We start from the raw sequence: 27,652 nt of genomic DNA, 5'->3' as shown, positions 1-27,652 counted from the left end.
TAGTCTCTTTGTCTCCTCATTCATTCAGCCATTCAACTAACCAGCTAACTAGTATCATTGAATTTCTATATGCTAGGTCCTTATGAGATGTGTCAGTTCATAGCTGATCAGTGCTAAAACCACCCTTTACCATCTGCTCTGTAAGATGCAGCAGCTTGACTCTTGAAGCCTTTCTCCTTTGAAACTCACGGAGTTAGCTTTGTCAGTAGAGGGCCCCTCGGGGGCATTTTAGTGGAAAGGCGCTTTTAACTCTTGATTGAGCTGTGTTTCTGTTTTAGTTTCTTCTTGCTGGCCCCCCAGGGCTCAAGGTTTCCCAGTGCTTGCAGTGTCTCAGAGAGCTTGCAGCCCCGGTGCTGGCCTGGTGACTGCCTTTCTGCGGCTCTCCCCAGTGTTCACACAGCTCACCCCAAACCTGCTGTGTGCAAGTGTTCCTTGGGTATTGCGGTTATCCCTTAGGGTTCTCTTTATACCTTTAAAATCTCTATACTCTTGGATGAAAAGATTGGATGGCATCGTCGACTCAATGGACATGAGTTTGAGCAAACTCCAGAAGATAGTAAAGGACAAGGAAACCTGGTATACTTCAATTCATGGGGTCGCAAAGAGTGGGATATGACTGAGCAGCTGATCAACAGCATCACCTTCTTATAGTTAATAATTCTTTATATTATACTTTTACTGTTACTTTTTTTTTGTGTGGCTTTTCTCTTTTGATTGGACTCTTGACTGAATCATGTACTTTCTAAGAGGATATTATTACTCTTTTGCAGGATATAAATGTTCCTATGTAATTGTGTAAAGGCAGTGTATAATTAAGGGATAGAACAAAAAAGGCTCAAACTGTATATCAAAGGCAGGGGAAGGTCAGGGTGGGCTGGGGCTGAAGAAGAATAATGTAATAATTGACTAGGGGCTCAGATGAGGGGAGGCTTTCTTATAAGAGACTGAACCCATTCTGAAGGAGGAAACTGGCATGATATGTGGGGAGAATAGTGAGTGCTCTGTCAGATTGGGGAAGCTGGTTTGTGAAGAGAAGTAGTGGAAGGTAATGTAGATGTAGTACTTTGGGCAAGATTATGGAACGTGGTTAGTACTAAGCACAGAAGTGGAAATTTCTCTCTGCTTACTTTACAGGGAAAATACAATGGATTTTGAATAAGAGCTGACTTAATGAAAATATTGTTAGTGTTCAAAAAGATATATATATATAATGAAGGAAGTTAAGGATGAAGTGTAGAAATCTATTTATCATTCATTTTCTTAGCAGTTAATCCTATTTTCTCTGTTACTATGTTTTTTCCTAACGATAAAATTTTCATTAATACAGAAAATTCATAGGACATTGTTTATCTAGATTTTGGACTGTGGTGTTTATGAATATGGAATTTGTTTTTTTTTGACTTCCTAAGTAAAAGCTGCTAAGTACTTGCAGCCTCTCTTTTTTAATGAGTTGAAGTAAATAAGAAGGTCCTAGTTTTTGTATTGTTTTTTTCGAAAGCCAAGAAGCTGTTAATCTGTGGGATACAAATAGGATTAGTTTTTAAAAGGCAAAAAAACAAAACAAATGCCACGTTTATTTCCTAAGTATTTATCATTATCCATTCGATGGTCCTCATGTAAGATGGCATTTGTGCGGTCTTTCTTTCTTTAAAGTACAAACCTGTTGCATGCCTGTTGTAGAACACTCAGTGAATATATGTGAACAAAAATAAAACAGAAGATAAAATATAGCACCCCCCCGCCCAGATGATACAGTTGACATTTTCTATGCATTTTTGTTTTCTTTCAATTATATCTACATGTTTATGTGTTCATATATGAATACACCCACTCACTTATACCAATGCTTTTATTTAATATAAATATATATTTTCATAAGTGAGTATAATATTTTATAACATGTATTTTGCCTAACATATTGTATTTTCCATTAAATGTTTTTAATATCATTTTTAATGACTGCATAAGTGTTCATCAGACTTTTATCAAAATTTTACAAATTGCCTATTATTGGAATTTTAAATACTTTTTCTTTTCCTTATTTTAATGAGGAAAATGAGAGTTTTTGTTTTAAGGCTTTATCTTCGTGCATACACGTGATTATCTAGTGTACCTTCCTAGATTTGGAATTGCCAGAGCAGAAGGCATATAAGTTTTGAAAGATTTTTGATTCTCATTGGCAAATTGCTTTCCAGAAAGGTTATACTTCTTAAAAGTTTTAATTATAAGCATTTATGTTTTCTTCCTCTGTCTTAAATGATATATTTGAGAACTCTGTTGCTCAAGAGACTGTAAGGAATATTTGTAAGGCCACACTAAAGAAGTCACATTTATTAAAAATTAGTACATTATATTTATGTGCACACAAATGTTTCACTAGTAAGCCTTTTTTGGGATAGCTAAATTACAGCTGAATAGAACCAAACTCATTAGAAATCTGAGGGATTAGTTAGCTGATAACTAAACAATAGTAAATACGCTTAAATTACAATGTGAAGAATGAGAAAGTGCATATTACAGACTTTGTTGATTCTATGTCTTGGTAGCCAGTTATTCTGGGAGACTGTGGAAGTAATTTTTAGAAGTTGATAAGAACAGCATAGTGTTCTCTGTGTTTGGGATGATGGAAGGGAATCTTGTGTCAAACAGGCAGCTACCTCCATGGTGCCTACAGGGTAAATTGCCACTATATGAAGTCAGATGGCAGAAGGATTTCGATGGCTTTTTGATGCTTCTGCTTGCGTCTTCCCTTCTGGAACTGTGAAATAAAGGCACGATATTCCATAGCACTCCGAAAATGTAGCAGTAGTCAGGCTACATTGAAAGAAGTTAATTTAGCAGAAACGTTTTATAAAAATGAAATATCAACACTTCTAAAACTTTATTTGGCTTGCATTGAATGTCCTTGAAATGCTGAAATAATTTGGCAGGGTTTTATTTTGTGACTTCTAATGATCAAATTGGAATTCCTACAAATTAATATACTTTGCTTATCCCATTTTCTTAATAAGAAAATTATTGTAGCTTAAAAGTGCAACTGGCTGAAAATGGCTAAATGGTCTTAATGGTAAATATCATACTATATAAATAAAATGTGAGACAAAACATTTTATTTCAAACTTTATTTCATAATGGAAGAAAATAACTATTTGAAAGCCTATAAGTCATTTAGAGAGCACTATTTGAAAATTGACAGTCAAAAGTCATAATTGATGCAGACTTGTAAAAATAATTTAAATCCACTAATGCCATAATATGTCACTGAAAAAATAGTGAAAGCCATGGAGAAATAGGTCACTACATTTGTGAAGAAGCTGAGGCCCAATAACACTATAAGTCACTTATCTAAGATCTCAGATCTGGTCCTTCTTAAAAGCTATGATTGATCTGTTCTGCTGTAGTGAATCTGAAAGACATCTTTACAGTTCAGGATGGACTGTAGAAAGTGAGTATAACCAAGAACAGAAGCATCCTCCTTCTATAAATTAAATATCTGATTTAAAAGAAAAGGACATAATTTCTTCAAAACATACAAGGGTAGTTTATTCTATGAATGTGTAGTCTGTAAAAATCGGGAGGGGGGAAGAAGAGAAAAGAAAAGAATTTCAGGTTACAAGAGAAGAGGAGAACTGAGAAAAATTAAGGGAAAGTAATGTCAATGATGATCACTGCTGCTTCTGCTGCTGCTGCTAAGTCACTTCAGTCGTGTCCGACTCTGTGCGACCCCATAGACGGCAGCCCACCAGGCTCCCCCGTCCCTGGGATTCTCCAGGCAAGAACACTGGAGTGGGTTGCCATTTCCTTCTCCAGATGCATGAAAGTGAAAAGTGAACATGAAGTTGCTCAGTTGTGTCCGACTCTTGGCAACCCCATGGACTGCAGCCTACCAGGCTCCTCCGTCCATGGGATTTTCCAGGCAAGAGTACTGGAGTGGGTTGCCATTGCCTTCTCCTTGATGATCACTGTATTAAGCTTATTCTGCCCTTGGCTTAAATAACTAACAGTGTTATCACTTGAAATCTCCACAAAAGTTCTGAACCATATAATACCCACTGACCAGGAATTGGTCAGACTTGAAATCTTGAAATTTTGGTTTCTTAAATAGTTGAAACCCTCCTATGTGCTATGATTTGAACTTGTAAATTGAGTGTTAATTGAACTGAGTTGACTTTTCAACCAGGTTCCTCAGGTTTGTCAAGAAGAGAGGTCCAAGTGTAACCCTTGTAACACTGGGTTCTGTAACACTACATATAATACATTTGGGGGGGAGTGTTAAAATTACACCCTAAGGAAAAATATTTTATAATAAAATTTGTGTTCTACGTTAAGTGTGATAAATGGGTATCATTACTTGAAATGTAAATATTTACATTTTTGTAATATATGTCTTTGTTAACATCCACAGGGACATGAGAAAAACTGGTAGTTTTTTTAAAGTAGGTCCTTGGACTAATATCAGCAGTTAATGTTCAAATCCCATTTTTACACTTATCTGTGTATGACTTTGCTTGCCACACAAGTGTGTTTGAGGGTGGAAGTATGAGGAACTGGGAGGCTGAGATTCTTTATGTTCTTTTCTTCCTCCTGTCAGATTTCCAAATGAATATTTACTAAGCCAAAGGTAGTGGAGTAGATAAGTGATTTCAAACCAGGTATCTGGTAGCTCTATAATACCATAGAGACTATTGCAGATTCAAGGACAATAGGAGTGGTGATCAACTGTCAACTTAGCAGAAGAGGCTCCAAGTAGGTGAATCTGCTTTGTGTCCAATTGTCAGTTCTAGAAATTTTGGCATTTTACACTTCAGTCCTCACACTTACACTGCAAAGTATCCTTATTCCTTGAGCAAGTCCAGAGTTTTTAGTACATTGCAAAAGGTCACACAACTTGCATACATGATGATCTTGGGATCTGGGGTCAGAAATTGATTCCAGTGCCTGTACTCATAGCCCTCTCTGCGTTAGAATTATGGGTGGGGAAAGGAATAATACACTCCCTCTGTAAATCAGACCAATAATACATTTCTTTGGTTGTTTGCTAAAAGACGTTTGTTTAGCAAGAGTAGAGATAATTTAGGGTGGGAATCTGGATTGAACCAGGCTCTGCATGACCTATTTGACTTTAAGTTACTAATTGTGCCTCAGTTTCCTGATTTGTAAAATAGGAATAATAACAGATTGTTGTGGAGAGTAAATTAATTTGTACATGTTATGTACTTTGAACAATGTCTGTTACCCACTATGAATTCAATTCATCTATTTACTTGTTTGATATCTTTCTATATCTCTGTTTGGGAAGACATAAACTTTTTAAATTAAATTTAATATTAAGAATAGATTGGTATCATTTTTAGCTTTATTTCTGTTATTATATTTTCCCTTTTGCTTATATATCTACTTGATCTTATTTTATGTGATATCATTTCAGGTTCCTATATGATAGTGGACTCTTCAGATCATGACCCTGGAGAAAAAGCCAGACTTCAGCTGCCTACAATGAAGGAGAACGACACTCACTGTATTGACTTCAGTTACCTGTTATACAGCCAGAAGGGGCTGAGTCCTGGAACTTTGAACATATTGGTTAGGGTGAATAAAGGACCTCTTGCCAATCCAATTTGGAATGTGACTGGAATCACAGGTAGAGACTGGCTTCGGGCTGAGCTAGCAGTGAGCACCTTTTGGCCCAATGAATATCAGGTAATCATCTGTTCTTTTCTGGTTCATGATTTGATGTCATTGGATCTCACTGTGTATATAATACTTAGAGGTAAATTCTAGCCCCATAGGAATGAGAGATGATTTCTTTCGTCCTCCTCCACCACTGTTCTTGAGAAAATGTTTAAATATATTGGCACAAAATCTTCAAAGTACAGAAGACATTTCAACATATGGAAAAAGGTAGTTTAGGTACAAAATTTGTTGGTTGTTTGGCAAAGAGCTGCTTACTGACAGACATATTTCTGTATCTCTGTTCTGGAAGAAATAGTCTTATTGAGTTGAGCATAATATTCAGACTGGATTGGTTCAATAACTTCCTGAAAATAATATTTAAAAATAAACATGAAATAGGACTTCATGAAATATGTTATCTGAGGAGAGGCATCTTCAATAATTTTTAAATATTTTGTCAGTTACATAAAGTTAAAAAAAAGTAAACAAAGCCTCACCAAGAATTTGAGTTCTGGCTTCAAGGTAAAACTAAAGGATTTCAGCTTAGAGTCTTCATTCTAGTGACTAAGTGGCTGCTTCATTCTATTCCATTGCCACTTGACTGTCTAATTACTCATTATGACTCGAAAGTCTCTCTGTACATGACCTATCAGGGCTTTTCCAGCCCAACCATTAAAAAAAAAACAACTAACAAAGAAACATGGTCCATATGTTGGACCAACCAAACATGGTCTTTGGATTCCACTCCCCACAAATGCTTGATTTAATTATGAGTAAACTGAACAATGAATAGTGTCAGTACCTACATTGTGAGTTGTGTGACTGAGTTTATATGGTTTAACCAAAAAAGTCCATTTACCAGTTTGGAAAGTTGTTAAGTAATCTTCATGTGAGGTTCAGTACCTGGTAAGAGAAAGTTCTCTCTCCTAAAAATTCCCTTCTGTGCTAGATCTTATAGAATTTAAACTTTTAAAAGATCTGCCTATTTGTAGCTTATTATAGAGCTTAACAGAGATGGATTATGTAAAAGTATATTTTTATTATCATCAGTGAGTAATTTATAAGGTAATAACAGTTTTATTTCTACTTTAAAATAAAGCATGTTAAGCTTATCTTTATTCCTGGGAAGAGGGGCGAGGGAATCAATCCATTGTTTTAATTGCTTTGTTTTTGAATTGCTTTTTTGTTTGTTTGTTTTATTAAAAGTCTCTTGCTTCACAGTTATAGTTCTAAAGGTAAGGTTCTCCGTTTAGGGTTATGTGTCTATGAAGATTTCAGTGGATTCTTATTAGGTGCTAGTTGATTCCATTATTCCTGAACAGAAGGATGTTTCTCGGCAATCCTGGAGAGCCATCTGCTTCTTCAGGGTGCAAATAGGAGGGCTGCTTATATGGTAGGTGAGTGGATGGAGCTGTGTAAAACGAATGCTAAAAGCACTGAAGCAAGATTACTGGGCTCATCTCTGACAACAGTGGGCTGATGGCTGTCATTGCTGGGTCACCTCACAGCACATTGTCTTTGTACTAATTTCTTTATAATCTGTTACTGGAGCTTAACATAACACTGAAAAGAAAAAGCTCCGATTCAGCAAAACAAAGCTGTCAATGAATTCAGCCTCCTTAAAATAAGTTAAAGGACTTCCCTGGTGGCTCAGACAGTAAAGCGTCTGTCTACAATGCGGGAGACCTAGGTTCGATCCCTGGGTCGGGAAGTTTCCCTGGAGAAGGAAATGGCAACCCACTACAATACCCTTGCCTAGAAAATCCCACGGATAGAGGAGCCTGGTGTCCATGGGGTCACAAAGAGTCGGACACGACTGAGTGACTTCACTTCACTTCAAAATAAATTGAAGCTCAGATAACAAACCTAGCAGAAATATTAAAAATTTGGGTTCTAGAGTCAGCTTGCTTATATTCAGCCCTGTTTTTTGTTTGCTACCTGCATAAATAGTTCATTAAAGGATCAAATTGTTAGTTATATCTTTGGAAATAAAAACCCATAGAGGTAGATTTTGGTAAATTCAACAAATAATGTATCTGTTGTATCATACTGCTGATCCTTTGTAACTTAGAAATAGCATACATTATGCTTTCTCCTATTTTTTGGTAAGATCTATCTTTGAATCATTGATATAACATTTTCTTTCTTTCTCTTTTTTTCAACCAACTTGTAATTTCTATTTTATTTAGTTATTTTTAATTGAAATATAGTTGATTTACAGTGTCGTGTTAATTTCTGCTGTAGAGCAAAATGATTCAGTTATACATATGTATATATTCTTTTTAATATTCATTTCCATTATGGTTTGTCACACTTTACTGAGTATAGTTCCCTATGCTATACAGTAGGACCTTGTTTATCCATTCTATTTGTAATAGTTTGCATTTACTAACTCCAAACTCCCAGTCCACCCCTCCTCCCCCAGCCCCTCCCCCATAACGTTTCCTTATGGCGCAGATTTCTGTACTGTTGCTTTTAATGTTGAGTTCTCATACCAAGAACTGGATGAATGTTTCTTTATTCAGTCTCATTTTGCATGACAAAGCTGCCTAGGTTACTTGTACCTGTGGTACCTTTAATAAAACCATGCAAAAGGAACCTGTGCAAGTTTCAACCTGGCCAGTGAGATCTTTTTGGAGATCTCTTTGTCTGAGAAAATGATTGCTAAATACATAGAACCTGTGGGTAAATGTCTCTTTGTTGCAGACTAAAATTTGAGCAATAGATCTTTCCTTACGTGATTACTTTGCTTCCACATCCTTTTCCTTAACCTGCAAAACTTAACAATCAATGAGAGAAAATAACAGAGTAGAATATTTTTTATTCACGTGCTTAGTGCTCAATAAATTACTTGATTGATGTTTTCATTGATTTTTGTCATTCAGATGCTGGTAGTATCTGTTTTACAGTTATTAGAAACAACTGTATTTATGTAGGATTTTTGCTATTAGGAAATAACATGAAAAACCTTTGACTATTGATTAATGTAGAATCTTTATGTATTTTTAAAAATTAAAATATAGCCATTGCAATGTGCCATTGTACAAGTCTACTCTTTATTCATAAACAAATGCCATTTATTTTTAATTTTTCCGGACTCTAGGTTAAGTAGAATTGTGATATTCATAGAAATTGATCTCCTTGGTTCCACAGTTTTCTCAACTTCTCTTCTCCAGAGACCCTACAGTCTCTGGACTTCTTCTTTACCCTTTTTTTGTTTGCTTGTTTGAACCTGCTCATTTTTCTAACTCCCTTTCCTTTTGTTTGTCTAGTGAAGACTCCTGTCTGTCTTTGCTTGAACCATCCTGTATCTGACCAGTCATCTTGTACAGCCCCTTTTCACCAAACTTTAGTAATAACAACAGAAGCAATCAAAAATAGGCTGAGAATAGTACTACTTTTAATTATTAATAGTATGGGATAACTTTTGTATAAAAATCACGATCCTGGAAGTGAAAACAAATGCTCCTTGCAAGCCAGTCCTTCTTTTTTCCATTTTTCTGTTGAACTAAATATCTGAAAAAGATGCAATATATCTTTGGTATGGTTTTCCCTTCCCACAGATTCCATCTTATCAGATGCCTAAAGAGAAGATTGATGCGGTAATTTAATTACTCATTTTCAACCTCAAGAAACCTCAGATTTGAAAAAAAAGATACATGAAATTGTGAAATAAAGGCAAAAGTGATTCTCTGAATAATGAATTTTGGTTACCTGGAAGATTAGGATAAGGGCCCATGGACTCTGGGGCCAGCACGTCTTAGGTGAATCTTGACTCTCCTGTTTAGCAGATGTGCAGTCTTGGGGGTGTTCTTTAATCTCTTTGACTATAGTTTCCTCATCTGAAAAATGAAGATCACAACAGTACCTGTCTCATTGGGTTTTCTAAGTATTAAATGAGTTAATAGTAGTAAACTACTCATACAGTGGGTGTTTATCATAAATTAGGTTAACATTATGATGAATAAATAAAAAATAACATGAACTCTGTTGGATTTAATAAGTTCTCAGCATTTTTCTTTAATTGTGAAGCATACTATTTTTTTTTTTTAAATAGCAGATTTAGGTTCATAGACAATTTGAGAGGAAGGTTCAGAGACATCCTTCTGTATCCCTGGTTCTCACCTCTCCCATTATCAGCTCCCACCAGAGAGGTATGATTGATGAACCTGTGTTTGTTATAATAGATGAACCTGTATTGACATATCATGGTCACTCAAGGGCCTTCCCTGGTGACGTTAGAGGTAAAGAACCTGCCTGCTAATGCAGGAAACATAAAAGACTCGGGTTCAATCCCTGATTTGGGAAGATCCCTGGAGGAGGGCACGGCAATCCATTCCAGTATTCTTGCCTGGAGAATCCCATGGACAGAGGAGCCTGGCACAGTCCACAGGGTCTCGAAGAGTCGGACATGACTGAAACTCCTTAGCACAGCACAGCACGATCACTCAAAGTCTGTAGTTAATTTTAGGGTTCACTCTTGGTGTTATACATTCTAAGGCTTTAGACAAATATATAATGACATATATTCATCATTATAGAATCAGAGTATTTTCACTGCCTGAAAAGTCCTTTGTGTTACACCTATTCATTCCTCTCCACCCCACTCTTTTTTTCAGGTTTTTAATTTATTAAAATGTCTGATTTTTTTACACATTATTAGCACATCATGCTGACTTCTGGAGATACATGGGTAAAATCCCTCTTTTCCTGAAGCTTACAGTCTAGTTTGGCCATATAAAGATGTAAAGATAAATAAATGTAAAGATAAAAATGTTAATCAGAGGTGGGATCTGCCTTTAAGGAGCCTCGTCCAGGTGGGCATGTGAGATATGCGTAGATAAAGCTTTGAAACAATATATATTTAATGTAATATATATTTAATAGCAATTACTAAATGCTTAAGTGAATTAGGGAGTGAATTAGGGAATTTAGTGAATTATTAAATGACTTAAGAGGGATAGATATAAAATGAGGTGGGAAAAATGAAAACAAAGAATTGTTTCCAAAGTAATTGAGACAGAAATGGAACTAGAATTCTTGCCTCTTGATTTCTCTGTTCCTTGATTAGTTTGCTTTCTAGTGTAGCTCTGTTTTGGTTAACCAGCTCTGTCTCTAGTGAAACAGGACTAGCAAATGTGAATTTTATTTCTGACATAAGTGTTGCAGTGATACAATAATACATAAGGAATTATTTCTCACCTGTGTCTTTAGAACAATAGATGTCTTTTTAGCTTAGTGTACTAATTATAGAAAATATCATATTACATGCATATTATTTGCCATGGTTACAAGTTGCTAATTCCTCCTATTTTTATAGACCTTAAGTAAGTACTGTAAATTTTTTAATTGCTCACTAAACAGAAGCAAAAAGAAAGAAAACAAAAAACAACCCAAATATCATGAGGTATTATCTCAGTGTTAAATCTCAACTGAAGCATAGCACACCTCTAAGAATATAATTTTCTCCACTCTGGAAATCTGACCTGTCTTAAATGTGTAAAACTAAATTCTGCTTTGGGATTAAATCCATTAGTTTCTTACTGAACAGTGAGGTTGTTACCAAATGAGGCAGGCAGACATAACTTCCAAAACTATTAGTGGAAACCTAATCTGCTGTTTTCCATTAACTGGGTGCACATCATTAATCACAAAAATGATGCGTGATGAAAGCTACAGGGGTTTGGCCTGAAATTGGAAAGTGATAATATAGCAGAATGTGCCTTTCTTTTCTCACCCCCTAATTCACTGAGAAATAAACACTGAACTTTTGCAAGCCATTTTCTTCTTAACATTTTCCACTGGTTTAAAAAAAACAAAACAAAACTGTAAGAACTGGACAAGCATGGGGTCTTTTATTTTTGTTTCCATTTTAAAGGTTTATGTTAACATGTATTGCACTGATATTTTGGCAGCGGAATGTTTGTTGCACTCCAGAGATACTGCTGCTTTGGATCCAAGAAGATTGGGACTTAAACCAAATGACTGTTTACATAAATAAAAAGTCTCTAAAAGATTGCTCTTGAAGGAGAGGGGCTGAAATTAGAGCACGCTCATGAACCATCCATGCAAAGCATGAGGAAAAGAGGATAGCACTCCTGTGCCGTAGCTCTTGGGATGCTTCCAATTTTTACTGGTCCTTATCCAACTGTGTAGAGCCCCACTGAAGAAAGGAGGGTGGCAATATTTTTCTTTCCTAGATGGATTTTCTTTCCTAGTCTGCTTGAGACACTATAACAAAATACTACAGACCAAGTGACTTAAACAACAGAAATTTATTTCTCTTATGGTGTGAAGGCCAAAGATCAAAGTGCTGGTCTATTTGTTTTCTGGTGAGAGCTCTCTCTCCCTGGCTTGCAGGTGCCCACCTTTTCCCTGTGACCTCACATAATAAAGAGAGAGTGCTCTGGTGCCCTGTCCTCTTCTTTTGTGGGCAGCAGGCCAGTCGGATTAGGGTCCCACTCTTTTGACCTTGCGCAAAGTCACTTCAGTCATGCCCTACTCTTGCGACCCTATGGACTATATATAGCCTGCCAGGCTCCTCTCTCCATGGGATTCTTTTTTTTTTTCTGGTAAAAAGGATCATTTATTTATTTTTTCATTTATTTTTATTAGTTGGAGGCTAATCACTTTACAATATTGTAGTGGTTTTTGTCATATATTGACATGAATCAGCCATGGATTTACATGTATTCCCCATCCCGATCCCCCCTCCCACTTCCCTCTCTACCCGATCCCTCTGGGTCATCCCAGTGCACCAGGCCCGAGCATTTGTCTCATGCACATGGGATTCTTCAGGCAAGAATACTGGAGTGGTTGCCACGCCCTTCTCTAGGGGATCTTCCCCACCCAAGGATCCAAACCTTGTCAAATGCCTCCTGCCTTGGAGGCAGGTTCTTTACCTCTAGCCAACTGGGTTCTTAATTACCCTCTAAAGGCACAGTCTCCAAATACAATCACATCGGCAGTTAGGATTTCAGCATATGAATTTAGTGAGGTGTCTCGGGGGACACAATTCAGTCCATTTCACTAGGGATATCGTGTAGGTGTTAACGTCTTCATTTACAACCATTATAAATGACTCTGGCTCATTATTTTATACGACAGTATTGTAGATATTATGAATTTTCTGTTCAGTAGTCTTTCTGCTCACTTTTTTCAGGTACTTTTCCACCTCCCTTACTTCCCCAGCTTACTTTGCAGATGGGAGTGGTGCAGCACTAGCCAGTGAGCTATGATGGAAAGTCACTTGGGAGACTTCTGGGAAAGATGTTATTCCCTTATTAAAAAGGGATCTGTGTTGTTGCATGAAAACATGATGCTTGGCTCTACTGCAATTATTTTGTAACTCAGAGAAAGAAGATCACAAATTGAGGGTAGCAGAAGGAAGTATGGAAGGAACCAGGGTCCTACTCTCAGGCAAAATGACAACAACAATAGCAATAAAAATAACATTCTAGCAGCTTTTAGTTGAGTATTCTCCCGTGCAGTTTAAGACATCCTATTATATCATGTCACATCTTTGTTGACCTTTCAGACAATCCCACCTCTCAACACATTGTTTGTAGATAGCACAAGTGAGATATATGGCAAAATTAAAAGTATTTGTATCTATCTATGAATGAAGCAGTTAATATTTTTCAGTCCAGTTACAGAGAGAAGACAAAGCTATATACCTGAAATTGTAAATAGGACTATGATAAAATGAGTCAATGATTGAAAGGAATAGAAAGAAAGGAAGGAAGGATAATTTGTTGAGTTTCTACTATGTATAAAACATTGAGCTAAAAAAAAAAAAAGAAAAAAAAGAAAACATTGAGCTAGATACTTCCATATATGTCACCTTTACCTTGTTTTAATACTTGATCAAGTGTCAAGTGAATGTTTCTTATCTTCATGCATGGACTAAGTTGCTGATTATGAAGTGGTCAAAATTATTCCCCTTTTCCTCTTTACTAGTTTAATTTTTCTTTAAAGAGCTTGAACTTCAGCCATATCAGTGACATCTGAAGTTAATCATAACTTAATAGGCTTATTTAAGTTCTGGTAATGGTATTTGCCTAACATGGGCATTCTGGCTCATTTTAACAGTAGCACCATACCTTCTGTTTGATGGGCTCTTAACAAATCAGCTTTCTGCTGCTCATTTTTACTCTTAGTGATTCCCTGTTTGTTTCACTGAAAGTATTCCCAATAGATTTGACAAAACTTCCACATTATTATTGTCATTGTTTTTCTTTAAAATGATCACCCTGTGAGGGTGACTTCTCTCTGGTTCCTGGCAGTGTTTGCCTTTATTATAGAACACCTGCTTTACTTTTCCTTTGGACTCTGTTTGCTTTGATTCACTGATGAAAGTTACAGTGTGTAAACAAATGAAGATGAGTCTAGTAACACAATTACTATTGCAAGTATATGACAGAAGTCTCTTGTTATTCTACTATATCATACTTGTTTTCATTTAGTGTAGCAGGAACTGCCAGGTATGCCTCCACTAATTCTTTTGAGAAATATTTCCATGAAATTAATGCACTTCCCATTTAACAGATTGGAAAAATAATGAGCAGTAAGCAGAATTAGGCAGTGTTTGTTCAGTTGATGACTTTTCTTAGGAGTTTGTTTCATCCAAGGGGATGGAGGAAGACAGATGCTCCAAAGAGTGGAATAGATGCCCATATTTCTCTTGCTCACTCACTTGTGTTCAGCTTAGCTTGTTGATTCGAGATTAATTCAGTTCTGATTCCTTGTTTTCCATGCCTCTTTATCCAACCACTCCAATATTCTTGCCTGGAGAATCCCATGGAAAGAGGAGCCTGGTGGGCTGCCATCCATAGGGTCACAAAGAGTTGGCAACTGAGCACCCACAAATGGGCTGATCTCCATTTACCAAGATGAACAAAAATATATATCCTACTAGGACAGATTGATTATATCTGTCTCAGTATATCCAGCCAAAGATGGAAAAGCTCTATGCAGTCAGCAAAAACAAGACTGGGAGCTGACGATGGCTCAGATCATGAACTCCTTATTGCCAAATTCAGACTTAAATTGAAGAAAGTAGGGAAAACCACTAAACCATTCAGGTATGACCTAAGTCAAATCTTTTATGATTATACAGTGGAAGTGAGAAATTGATTCAAGGTATTAGATCTAATAGAGTGCCTGAAGAACTATGGACGGAGGTTCATGACATTGTATAGGAGGCAGTGACCAAGATCATCCCCAAGAAAAAGAAAAGCAGAAAGGCAAGAGGGTTGACTGAGGAGGCCTTACAAATAGCTGAGAAAAGAAGAGAAGTGAAAAGCAAAGGAGAAAGGGAAAGATATGCCCATTTGAATGCAGAGTTCCAAAGAATAACAAGGAGAGATAACAAAGCCTTCCTTACATTTTCAGTGCAAAAAAATAGAGGAAAACAGTAGAATGGGAAAGACTAGAGATCTCTTCAAGAACATTAGAGATATCAAGGGAAAATTTCATGCAAAGATGAGCACAATAAAGGACAGAAATGGTATGGATCCAACAGAAGCAGAAGATATTTAGAAGATGTGGCAAAAATACAGAGAAGAACTATACAAAAAAAGATCTTCACGACCTGGATCATCATGATGGTGTGATCACTCACCTAGAGCCAGACATCCTAATGTGAAGTCAAGTGGGCCTTAGGAAGCATCACTACAAACAAAGCTAGTGGAGGTGATGGAATTCCAGTTGACCTATTTCAAATTCTAAAAGATGATGCTGTGAAAGTGCTGCACTCAATATGCCAGCAAATGTGGAAAACTCAGCAGTGGCCACAGGACTGGAAAAGGTCAGTTTTCATTCTGATCCCAAAGAAAGGCAATGCCAAAGAATGCTCAAACTACCCCACAGTTGCACTCATCTCACACGCTAGTAAAGTAATTCTCAAAATTCTCCAAGCCAGGCTTCAACAGCATGTGAACCCTGAACTTGCAGATGTTCAAGCTGGTTTTAGAAAAGGCAGAGGAACCAGAGATCAAATTGCCAACATCTGCTGGGTTATTGAAAAAGCAAGAGAGTTCCAGAAAAACATCTATTTCTGCTTTATTGACTATGCCAAAGCCTTTGACTGTGTGGATCACATCAAACTGTGGAAAATTCTGAAAGAATTGGGCATACCAGAGCACCTGACCTGCCTCTTGAGAAACCTGTATGCAGGTCAGGAAACAAGAGTTAGAACTGGACATGGACCAACAGACTGGTTTGAAATAGGAAAAGAAGAAAGTCAAGGCTGTATATTGTCACCCTGCTTATTTAACTTATATCAGAGTACATCATGAGAAACACTGGGCTGGAGGAAGCACAAGCTGGAATCAAGGTGGCCAGGAGAAATATCAATAACCTCAGATATGCAGATGACACCACCCTTATGGCAGAAAGTGAAGAAGAACTAGAGAGCCTCTTAATGAAAGTGAAAGAGGGGAGTGAAAGAGTAGGCTTCAAACTCAACATTGAGAAAACTAAGATAATGGTATCTTGTCCCATCACTTCCTGGCAAATAGATGGGGAAACAGTGACAGACTTTATTTTGGGGGGCTCCAAAATCACTGCAGATTGTGACTGCAGCCATGAAATTAAAAGATGCTTGCTCCTTGGAAGACAAGTTATGACCAACCTAGACAGCATATAAAAGCAGAAATGTTACTTTGCCAACAAAGGTCTGTCTAGTCAAAGCTATGGTTTTTCCAGTAGTCATGTATGGATATGAGAGTTGGAGTATAAAGAAAACTGAGTGCTAAAGAATTGATGCTTTTGAACTGTGGTGTTGGAGAAGACTCTTGAGAGTCCCTTGGACTGCAAGGAGATCCAACCAGTGCATCCTAAAGGAGATCAGTCCTGAATATTCATTGGAAGGACTGATGCTGAAGCTGAAACTCCAGTACTTTGGCCACCTGATGTGAAGAACTGACTCATTGGAAAAGACCCTGATGCTGGGAGATATTGAAGGTGGGAGGAGAAGGGGATGACAGAGGACGAGATGGTTGGATGGCGTCACCGACTCAATGTACTTGAGTTTGAGTAAACTCTGGTAGTTGGTGATGGACAGGGAGGCCTGGCGTGCTGCAGTCCATGGAGTCGCAAAGAGTCGGACATGACTGAGCAAATGAACTGAACTGGGACAGAATCCCTAGCCAAACTCAGAAATACAAGGGGCAGGAATCATTCCTTCCAATCCGTTTATTAATCCATTTAATCTGACAATGCTATACCATTTATAAATGCAATATCATATCAGTAAGAAAATTATAGATAACAGGTTAAAATCAGTTCCTCCTTCAGTTATTTTGTCTGCTTACTTTGATGGTCAATTAGAATTGGTGTTTCTTCTCCGTGGTCTTTCAAGTTTCTGTGCAACTTGAATTTCTGTGCCTCCTCTGTCCATTTTCTTGAGAAAGACTGATTTTTCTTTATTTTAGACTGCACACGGTGTGTAACAAAATATTTCCTCATCAAGGGAAAAACAAAATTAAATTGGGTGACATTATGTTTTTATCGAAAATTTATTTTTTTTGCTGTGGTGATTTCAGTTTCCATTCTTACAACATAATGGAAAAAGGAAAGGGTGTAATTATGTCTTTTAGTATAAGCTTTTAAATTGAAGGAATGTAGTAGGTAGAAAATAAAAAAGGAAATGTCAGACATATTTGTAGTTTGTATCTATTTTACTATTCCTTTTGATAATGTATAGAATAATTATTCTGTTGTTTGTAATACAAGTGGGAAATTAAAGGAAAACAGACTTTGGACTTTGTAAATTAAAACATCCACTTACGTAATCTGGTGGACAATTTCTGGTTAATTTTAGCTGTCTTGATTTTCAAAAGGGATTTTTAAACTGTCATTATAAAACTAGGTACTACATGTTATTTCTGCATTTAGTTATATAAATAGCCATTGCACACACCACTGGAATTCCCTGATGAGATTTAGATTCCTAATATTCTTTGAATGATCTTTTAAAAAATCATTCTTCTCAGCTTTCTCAAAGCAGTAAATCAATTCTCATTTTATGTTTAAAAATAAGGTGTATTAAATTTATACCAGGTAATGATTCAATAAAGTAATAAAGAGTGGAACATTTCTAGCACATAGAGATCAAAGATTGGTTCAAACTTAAACATCTTTAGATCCTGGAGTTTTGCAACAACAGCACAAATATAATACTTGGAAACAGATATAGTGATTCTCTGGGTTAATATTTATTAAGACACTTTTGCTTTGGCTGTGAACTTCAACAAGTTAAACTTATGAAGAGGTGAAGCCGGTTTAGGTCCATAAATATTGGAGTGGATTTCTACCCTTTTTTAAATTTTGGTTGCTATTCATTTTCTTTTATGTTTTTTTCTCTTATTATCTACTGCCTTGTTTTGGGGAGGGGAGAAGTTCTAAGCAAAACATTAAACACAACCAAATAACTATTTTTTTAGTATGTCTATTATGTTAGATATTGTGACATGATGCATGAGAATTAGAAGGAGATGGTCTCTCTCTCTCCCTTTTTTTTTTTTTTAATCTTGGTAGAGAATAAAGGTGAGGGGCTTTTATATATTGGGTAAAGTTTTAAACTGCAAGTTTTTCAGTCTTAGTTCACTCCCAGGTCTATTGATCATCAGGTTCTTGTTCACTGAGTGACTACTTTGTGTGATCTTTTGAATTCTGGTCGCTATGATATGGGGCAATAGCTAGTCTAGTTTACATCTGTTTTATGAGGTAATGAAAGCCTCAAAGTATTCCGTTTAAAGCTCTTATTTACAAATGAAAGACACCAACTAAAACCAGCAGTCAAAGATGGAATCGGAAAGATTTGGGATTCTCTTACAGCATGTTAGGGAAGTGGAATATCTAACCCTGAAGAAGGTAAGTGTCCCAGAACAGCAGCAATGATATTGACTTTCTCTCTGTAGGTCACTATGAATGACTCATTAATTAATTAATATCTCTTCGACAAGCATTTATCAAGCAATCTAATTTCTGCCAAGCACTGTTCTGGATGCTGGGAACATATAGTTCTGAATAAGTGTCAAGGCTCCTGTTCTCCCAGGAATCCTACTCTCGTGGTGGGAGGGAGGAAAGCAGATGAAAGTGAATGAGAACAATACCGAATGGAGTGAGTGCTGAGGGGATGAGTGCAATACGCTGATGTGAGGGTTGGCGTTCCAGAAAACAGCTCGGAGCAGTAGTTCAGGAAGAACTGCTGGAGAAAGTGGGTTTCGCCTGGAGATCTTAATGGCAGAGGGACCCAGGCTTGCCAAGACCAGGGAAATGCTGTAGCAACAGGGCTAGCAGCTGACGAAGGCCCTAAATCTGGGGAGATGGGCTTCGTGGTTGGACAAAGGGTAGGCGGTTGTTAGTGTTCAGTCACTAAGCCGGATCTGACTCTTCGCGGCCCCATGGGCTGCAGCAGGCCAGGCTTCCCTGACCTTCGCTGTCTCCTGGAGTTTGGTCAAGTTCATGTCCACTGAGTTGGTAATGCTATCTAGCCTCAACTTCTCCGCAGAGGGTGCCATGGATGAGGGGACAGTCGGAGCAGTGGTCAAAGGAGACCTTTTCTAGCATGAGATGCACCTGGCTTTAGTTATGTGGCTCTCTGCCATCCAAGAAACCGTTTGAACACTTTTAGAAGATTTTTGTCAAGGGATTCTGTTTACTCATTTTTGGTCTTGTGCATCTTCCAGATTTATATTCTTCTTTAGTCTTTTTCAGTGCTTGCTCTCTAGTCATAGCCCTACTTGCATATCATCTTTGTAATGGTTCCCTGACTGTTTTCCCTTGCCTGAAATTCTATTATAAATCAGTTACTTTTGGACAGATGCTATTTTGATGATATTGACCTTCTCAGATTTTGTCAGTGTTTCCTTTCAAGTCAAAATGTTTAGCCTTCATTTGAGGTTCTTCATAATTTAGCCTCAGGCAATTACTTCAGTCTCTCTACTAATTATTTTTTACACACATCTTCTGCTTTAGTCTGAAACCTGCTTTAGCTGTTCTTTGGTCAATATGGGCACTTTGTGTGAATTTGAACATAATATATATATATGTATATATACACACATATGTATATAATGCTTATATATATCTAATATGTATAATATATATCTATATAGAATATGTATACCTTACATATAATATTTATTATATATATGCTTATTTATAATTATATGTTATATATATAAATATATGTGTTATATAGTATCATGCTAAATAGCTTCAGTCATGTCCAAGTCTCTACAATCCTATGGACTATAGCCCACCATTAAGAAAAGTACTTTTCTTAATTAAGAAAAGAACTACTTTTATTTTAGAGGTGAGGACCTGAGAAAGGATAACTGACTTGTGTAAGGTTATGTTGCTAGCTAGAATTCCGTTGGATTTCCTAGAGGTGAATTCCAGTTCCTCTCTAATGTGCCAGGGTATGTGTTTGTTGATAATGATTTTTCAGCTTTGGTCTCAGAGGACAATTTGATTTTCTGATTAAATATTAAGTGATGGTATAAGAGTAAGGTTATAATTATTCCACCTCCATATACCAGTTCAGGAAGTTTTTTCTTTTTATTTTTTGCTAATATTTCTTTAGAAACATTGAACGATTTTATGGTTTGTCTATTAAGAATTGATTGGCTGAAGTAAGCTGAACACTTAAGGGCCAGTCTAGAACTTTGGTGGACTGGATTTAATTTCTACGAGCAAGTATTTATTTTGTTGTCATTGCATGCTTAGCACTAATCTAGGCTCTGAAATAAAACAAGTATGGAAATAATTTCATGCCTTTCTTTAGGGAATATAAAGTCAACTCAGGAAACTGGTTATGTTTTGACAAGTTTTGGTGGTAGGTGAAGCTTAAATGGGGTTCTGGTATACATTTTTCTCTGATTTTGCATATATTTGCAAATGCCATAATACTGGAGTACGTAGCATTCCCTTCTCCAGAGGATCTTCCTGACCTAGGGATCGAACCCATGTCTCTTATGCTGCAAGTAGTTTCTTCACCATCTGAGCCACCAGGGAAGCCCAATAAAACAATAGGAAGAAACAAAAGTCTTCTGAGAGACAGAAAACGTCTGTATTGGCTCTCTTGTATGAGCTCAATAAGGGAGCAACACACAGGCTCTGTGGTCAGAAAAAATGGAGTGGCATCTGGGTGTGCATAGCAGGAGTGAAAAGGAGTTTGTTTCTCCATGATAAGGCATAGATAGTGCCCCCAGCAGTCAGAAATGGGAATGATCATATTGTGTGAGGGGACAGCCACATTGGTCTGCTGAAGTGGAGGGTTTTGACATGAAGAGGAATGAAAGATGACATTGAGTTGGTTGGACTTGCTGTTTAGAAGTTTCCAAATCCAGGTCGTGAGATTTGCTAATCTGATTCCTAAATGTTTGTGAACCACTCAAAAGAGTTAATCAGTGGAGCAATGTGATAACAGTGATGATTTTTGAAAGTCATTCTTTTGAAGGCTGAATTCAGCAGATCAAAGGTAGACCTCAACTCAGCGTTTGCTGGTTATCCCCATATTGCTATTCTTCAAGCTCCATCTGTTCAAACGAGACTCTTGAAGTTGTGACATTCAACGTTTTTGGATGAAAACCTGTGGGGGGGCGAGGGATATTTTTGTTATTTAGTTCCCTTTCTGCTAGGTAGAGATTTATTTATTATGAAAGGTAATCAGGTTTTGGCAGACAAACTCACATTTTTTAAAAAAAAGTCTATTCAGGGATTCTGCCTTTGTCAACAGAATTGCTAAATTTTGTTCATTTAAGCTTATTCTTTCCACTGAGATTGTCAGGGAACTTTATTTTATTATAAAGGATGAAGGCTGTCCAGGTGATGCTCTTCTCCTCCATCTGCCCATTAAATCCTTGATCTCCTACACCTGGGTGGCTTCTAATCCTTTATTTGCTTTATGTACCCAGTGGTTTCAAGTTGGACAAGTTCTGTGTCAAACATGCCAACAAAGTTAAGTTTCCCTGTGCCATAAAAGGGTCTGCTATGCCCCAAGATCTCCTGGAAAATAAAGTAGATTGCTGTTCACAAATGGGTCTGCTGGTTTTAATGCAGCCCAGTTGGTAAATGGCATTCACTCACTATACAACCAGGAGTGCCCTATTGATTGGCAACAGGAAGCTCCTTGTTCATGTTGAGAGTTCCTTTTGTTGGGTTGCTTGCCTCTGAGAATTGTCAGTGTGCTGCCTTTGTGATGCAGTAAAAGGTTCTTTCTGCTTTTTTTTTTTTTTTAATTGCTATTTGCTTTTCTGTTTGGAGCCAGCTGATGGACTTGAGTTATAAAGCCCAGAAGTTTTACATGAGTTTGTTTTTGGATGTTCCTTGGTCAGGGTTCTTTTTGGAAGAAAGTCCGGGAAATAATACAGGAGGCAAAGTTATCCACTGCTTCTTAGCTATCACTGTACTACCTTAAATTCAGTGGGCTACCTTGTCAAGAGTTCATGCCCTGAATTGAATTTCAGGCTTGAACCCCGCTCTAGTTCAGAGAGAGGGCACATTGCAGAAACAGTCTGCTCAGTTCAGTTACATAAACCGTCCTCACAAATCATCTCTATACCAGTGAGAGCTTGTATCCATCAGCTTACCTTGTGTGATAACTGGGAATCAGGACAGGCACAATCCATTTCCTCTGTTCTTCAAGTAAAACCCTATAGAGAATAGAACTAACTTGGTAAAGGACAATGCTTCTTAAGTCAAGACAGGGTGTATCTCACTTAACTTTAAAAAAAAAAAAAAAAGGAAGAAAAAAAAACATTTTTCCTTGTCCAGTACTTTTGTGTCTCTGTTTAGCTGTCGTATAAATGGATGACATTGGTTTGTAGAAGCAGAGGCTGGAACTTTTTATTTTATTTTTTCATTGCCATTACTAAAAAGACAGAAGATAGGGAGATTATTTAAACCATAATTTGTGCTCACATTGCCTGGAGGAGGTGAATTGGTATCAGCCTGAAAATGGAAAAATTTTCCATAAAAATGGTGTTAGTTAACTTTGAGAAGTTTTTAAAAATTATGAATGTTTTAATTTTGAGGGACTCACATGCATTAAGAGTGACACTTGGACTTTTTAATCACAATCTGACCACACAAAATTGCTTTAATTCTTAACTGTTATCAAGGTTCTCTCCTTCAGCAATACAAAGTGGTTAGGACCATGAGAAGTTAATTGCAGCTTCTGGCAGTACTTGCAGTGAGAGAAGTTTCAAACTGTTTTTATGAGCAGCCCCCATATCCTGGTTTCTTGTTGCTTTAGATAGGGTTTGATATCCTCACTAATGGACCTGTGTGTCCACATCTGGTCTCTGACATTTCCCTACTGTTTGGATCTTTCCCAAAGACACCTGACTCTTCCTGGACTGGGGATTTTCCCACCCCTCTCTGCCTTCAGCTATGCTTCTAAGGCCTCTTCATGGACACTGGAAAAAATGGAGATCTCGGAAAACATAGAATCTGTCATTTTCTTAAATAAAATTTATTTGATGCAAAAAGTTTTTAAATCAACTCCCCAAATCAAATTTTAAAAACTCAAACCAAGACAATCTGAATGCAACTGCATTGCAAAATTAGTATCCTTTGACTAATTAACCCACCAATATTTATTAATTATCTATAATGTGCTATAATGGTGCTAAAGGGAATATAATAAAATATAAAAATTGGGTGAATTTAACTCAGATGACCATTATATCTACTACTGTGGGCAAGAATCCCTTAGAAGAAATGGAGTGGCCATCATAGTCAACAAGAGAGTCTGAAATGCAGTACTTGGATGCAGTCTCAAAAATGACAGAATGATCTCTGTTCGTTTCCAAAGCACCATTCAATATCACGGTAATCAAAGTCTATGCGACGACCAGAAATGCTGAAGAAGCTGAAGTTGAATGATTCTATGAAGACCTACAAGACCTTTTAGAACAAACACCCAAAAAAGATGTCCTTTTCATTATAGGGGACTGGAATGCAAAGTAGGAAGTCAAGAAACACCTGGAGTAACAGGCAAATTTGGCCTTGGAGTACAGAACGAAGCAGGGCAAAGGCTAATAAAGTTTTGCCAAGAGAACGCACTGGTCATAGCAAACGCCCTCTTCCAACAACACAAGAGAAGACTCTACACATGGACATCACCAGATGGTCGACACCGAAATCAGATTAATTATATTCTTTGCAGCCAAAGATGGAGAAGCTCTATACCGCTGGCAAAAACAAGACCAGGAGCTGACTATGGCTCAGATCATGAACTCCTTATGGCCAAATTCAGACTTAAACTGAAGAAAGTAGGGAAAACCACTAGACCATTCAGGTATGACATAAATCAAATCCCTTATGACTATACAGTGGAAGTGAGAAATAGATTTAAGGGACTAGATCTGATAGACAGAGTGCCTGATGAACTATGGATGGAGGTTTGTGACATTGTACAGGAGACAGGAATCAAGACCATCCCCAAGAAAAAGAAATGCAAAAAAGCAAAATGGCTGTCTGAGGAGGCCTTACAAATAGCTGTGAAAAGAAGAGAAGTGAAAAGCAAAGGAGAAAAGGAAAGATATACCCATTTGAATGCAGAGTTCCAAAGGATAGCCAGGAGAGATAAGAAAGCCTTCCTCAGTGATCAATGCAAAGAAATAGAGGAAAGCAATAGAATGGGAAAGACTCGAGATCTCTTCAAGAACATTAGAGATACCAAGGGAAAATTTCATGCAAAGATGGGCTCGTTAAAGGACAGAAATGGTATAGACCTAACAGAAGCAGAAGATATTAAGAAGAGGTGGCAAGAATATACAGAAGAACTGTACAAAAAAGATCCTCACGACCCAGATAATCATGATGGTGTGATCACTTACCTAGAGCCAGACATCCTGGAATGTGTAGTCAAGTGGGCCTTAGGAAGCATCACTACGAACAAAGCTAGTGGAGGTGATGGAATTTCGGTTGACCTATTTCAAATCCTAAAAGATGATGCTGTGAAAGTGCTGCACTCAATATGTCAGCAAATTTGGAAAACTCAGCAGTGGCCACAGGACTGGAAAACGTCAGTTTTCATTCCAATCCCAAAGAAAGGCAATGCCAAAGAATGCTCAAACTACCCCACAATTGCACTTATCTCACAGGCTAGCAAAGTAATGCTCAAAATTCTCCAAACCAGGCTTCAGCAATGTGTGAACTGTGAACTTCCAGACGTTCAAGCTGGATTTAGAAAAGGCAGAGGAACCAGAGATCAAATTGCCAACATCCGCTGGGTCATTGAAAAAGCAAGAGAGTTCTAGAAAAACATCTATTTCTGCTTTATTGACTATGCCAAAGCCTTTATGTGGATCACATCAAACTGTGGAAAATTCTGGAAGAGATGGGAATACCAGACCACCTGACCTGCCTCTTGAGAAACCTGTATGCAGGTCAGGAAGCAACAGTTAGAACTGGACATGGAACAACAGACTGGTTCCAAATAGGAAAAAGAGTATCTCAAGGCTGTATATTGCCACCCTGATTAATTAACTTATATGCAGAGTACATCATGAGAAACGCTGGGCTGGATGAAGCACAAGGTGAAATCAAGATTGCTGGGAGAAATATCAGTAACCTCAGATATGCAGATGACACCACCCTTATGGCAGAAAGTGAAGAAGAACTAGAGAGCCTCTTAATGAAAGTGAAAGAGGGGAGTGAAAAAGTTGGCTTCAAACTCAACATTGAGAAAACTAAGATCATGGCATCTGGTCCCATCACTTCATGGCAAATAGATGGGGAGACAGTGGAAACAGTGGCTGATTTTATTTTGGGGGGTGGGGGCTCCAAAATCAACGTGGATGGTGACTGCAGCCATGAATTTAAAAGACACTTACTACTTGGAAGGAAAGTTATGACCAACCTAGACAGCATATTAAAAAGCAGAGACAACAAAGGTCCGTCTAGTCAAGGCTATGGTTTTTCCAGTAGTCATGTATGGATGTAAGAGTTGGACTATAAAGAAAGCTGAGCACTGAAGAATTGATGCCTTTGAACTGTGGTGTTGGAGAAGACTCTTGAGAGTCCCTTGGACTGCAAGGAGATCCAACCAGTCCATCCTAAAGGTGATCAGTCCTGGGTGTTCATTGGAAGGACTGATGCTGAAGCTGAAACTCCAGTACTTTGGCCACCTGATTTGAAGAGCTGACTCATTTGAAAAGACCCTGATCCTGGGAAGGATTGGGGGCAGGAGGAGAAGGGGACGACAGAGGGTGAGATGGTTGGATGGCGTCACTGACTCGATGGACATGGGTTTGGGTGGACTCCGGGAGCTGGTGATGGACATGGAGGCCTGGCGTGCTGCGGTTCATGGGGTCACAAAGAGTCTGACACAACTGAGCGACTGAACTGAACTGAGTGGAGGAAAGGAAACTTTAAATCCTCTAAGTTACTAATCATATAGACCAAAGTGAATCTAGTATTTTTGGTGATTCATGCAAGATAGGAAAAAGGAGAAATGAAAATCTGTTCAAGTCTCTCCATTAGTCAATTTTATTTTAGCTGTTAATTGTTCTGCACCAGAATCACAGTGATAAATTACTGAACCTGTGGATTTGGGGTTCTTAAAAATCTACTGAAAGGCATATTAACCTTTCTTTTTTCTTTTTTCAAACTTACAAACAGTTAACTCTCTTCTAAAGCAATCAGGAAGAAAATGCTTAGAAGTCTGGTAGAATAAAGAACTGTTTTTGTGTTCAGAAACATTTTTGTTTTAGAGAAGAAATACCGAAATAACCAGATAGGTACAATGCTGTGCTATCCAATTAATCTTTAAACGGCTATGAATAGAATGATTCATTTCTTGTAAGTTTTGTTTTATAAAACATGTTTCTTATCTTTTTCCTTTTTAGATTGTCAACCTGTTTCTATCATCCTAGAAGGACCAGGGAACACATACTGATTTTGTGTTAAAATGAATTCTCTGGGAATTTAATGTTCTTCTCAATTCTCTTGAACAAATGGTTTTTTTAAATGCACTTCACAAATAGATATAAAGGTGGCTTTTAAACTTAGTAATTGGTAGAATTGTACATATTTTCAGCTGAAAGGCTTTAATGATTATTTTATCCAATCCCTTGATTTTGGAGACTCTCTGAGGCTACATGATCTCTGTGCCATACAGAGAGAAGTGTCCCGGTGGGTCAGGACTTCCTTCCTGTTCAATCTCTTTCAAGATAACTAATCATTTTAAGTATTTTACAATCACAAACTTCTTCCCCTTAAAGTGAAAGATTGTTTTGTGTATTTTTATCATTTGTATCCCTTGAAATTACTGAAATCATAGATAGTTAAACAAGTTAAAATGTCTGTAATGTTTTGTTTCCCTGGTGTTGAATGCTGCTACCTTCATCATTGATATACATTAAAGAATATATTACTCTGAGTGTTATCCTTTTTTTTTTTTCCAATAAAGAAGCTGTGTTCCTTGTTCTTAGTATTATACTTTTTTGTGCTTGGCATGATTATGTGGAAAGAGCTCTGACATCACCCCCATTTACTGCTGAGGAGCAAACAGCACCAGTGTGGCTCTCTTACTGTTTTTTAAGTAAACTACCGGCAAAGCATGGAACACACTTCTTAATAGTTTTTATGCTCTGGAATTGTGAAGTCATGGGCTGTGATAGGATCTTCTGTGGCTCTGTTTTATTCTGACCACAGTGCAGCTTTTGTTTTTTGACTGTAAACGCCTCTATTATTTCAACGGGTATTAAGACTTCAAATAATTGTTAAGTGAGTGTTGTGATTGAGATAATCAACTCTTAGAACTGCAGTAACAGTGGAAATCTTTTGCACTTTAAATTCTGTGTAACAGTAGTCCAAGCATTTTAAAGAAGAACTCCATTTTAGAAAGAGAAATTTGGTTCAACAATTGATTTTAATGAAATAAAACTAAATAATGAGTCTTTATGCCACAACTTTCACTTAAGTCTTCCAGCTTAAAAAGAAAATCAGGTTACAGGAG

The 27,652-nt window shown here is 37.4% G+C and overlaps 1 protein-coding gene across 5 annotated transcripts in view; it reads left to right on the top strand.

The window, feature by feature from the left end:
- Window positions 1-27,652, top strand: part of PTPRK (protein tyrosine phosphatase receptor type K) — a 604,468-nt gene that overhangs the window by 219,352 nt on the left and 357,464 nt on the right. For all 5 annotated transcript variants that reach the window (XM_043457399.1, XM_043457400.1, XM_043457398.1 and 2 more), the window contains exon 3: window positions 5,429-5,700. In XM_043457399.1, the coding sequence (XP_043313334.1) occupies window positions 5,429-5,700 (272 nt within the window). The remainder of the gene's footprint in view (window positions 1-5,428; window positions 5,701-27,652) is intronic.

The sequence above is a fragment of the Cervus canadensis genome, chromosome 33, assembly GCF_019320065.1.
Source record: "Cervus canadensis isolate Bull #8, Minnesota chromosome 33, ASM1932006v1, whole genome shotgun sequence".
NCBI classification, from domain to species: Eukaryota; Metazoa; Chordata; class Mammalia; order Artiodactyla; family Cervidae; genus Cervus; species Cervus canadensis.
The sequence above is the reverse complement of the archived record's forward strand: the minus strand, read 5'-3'. Positions and strand labels throughout refer to the sequence as shown.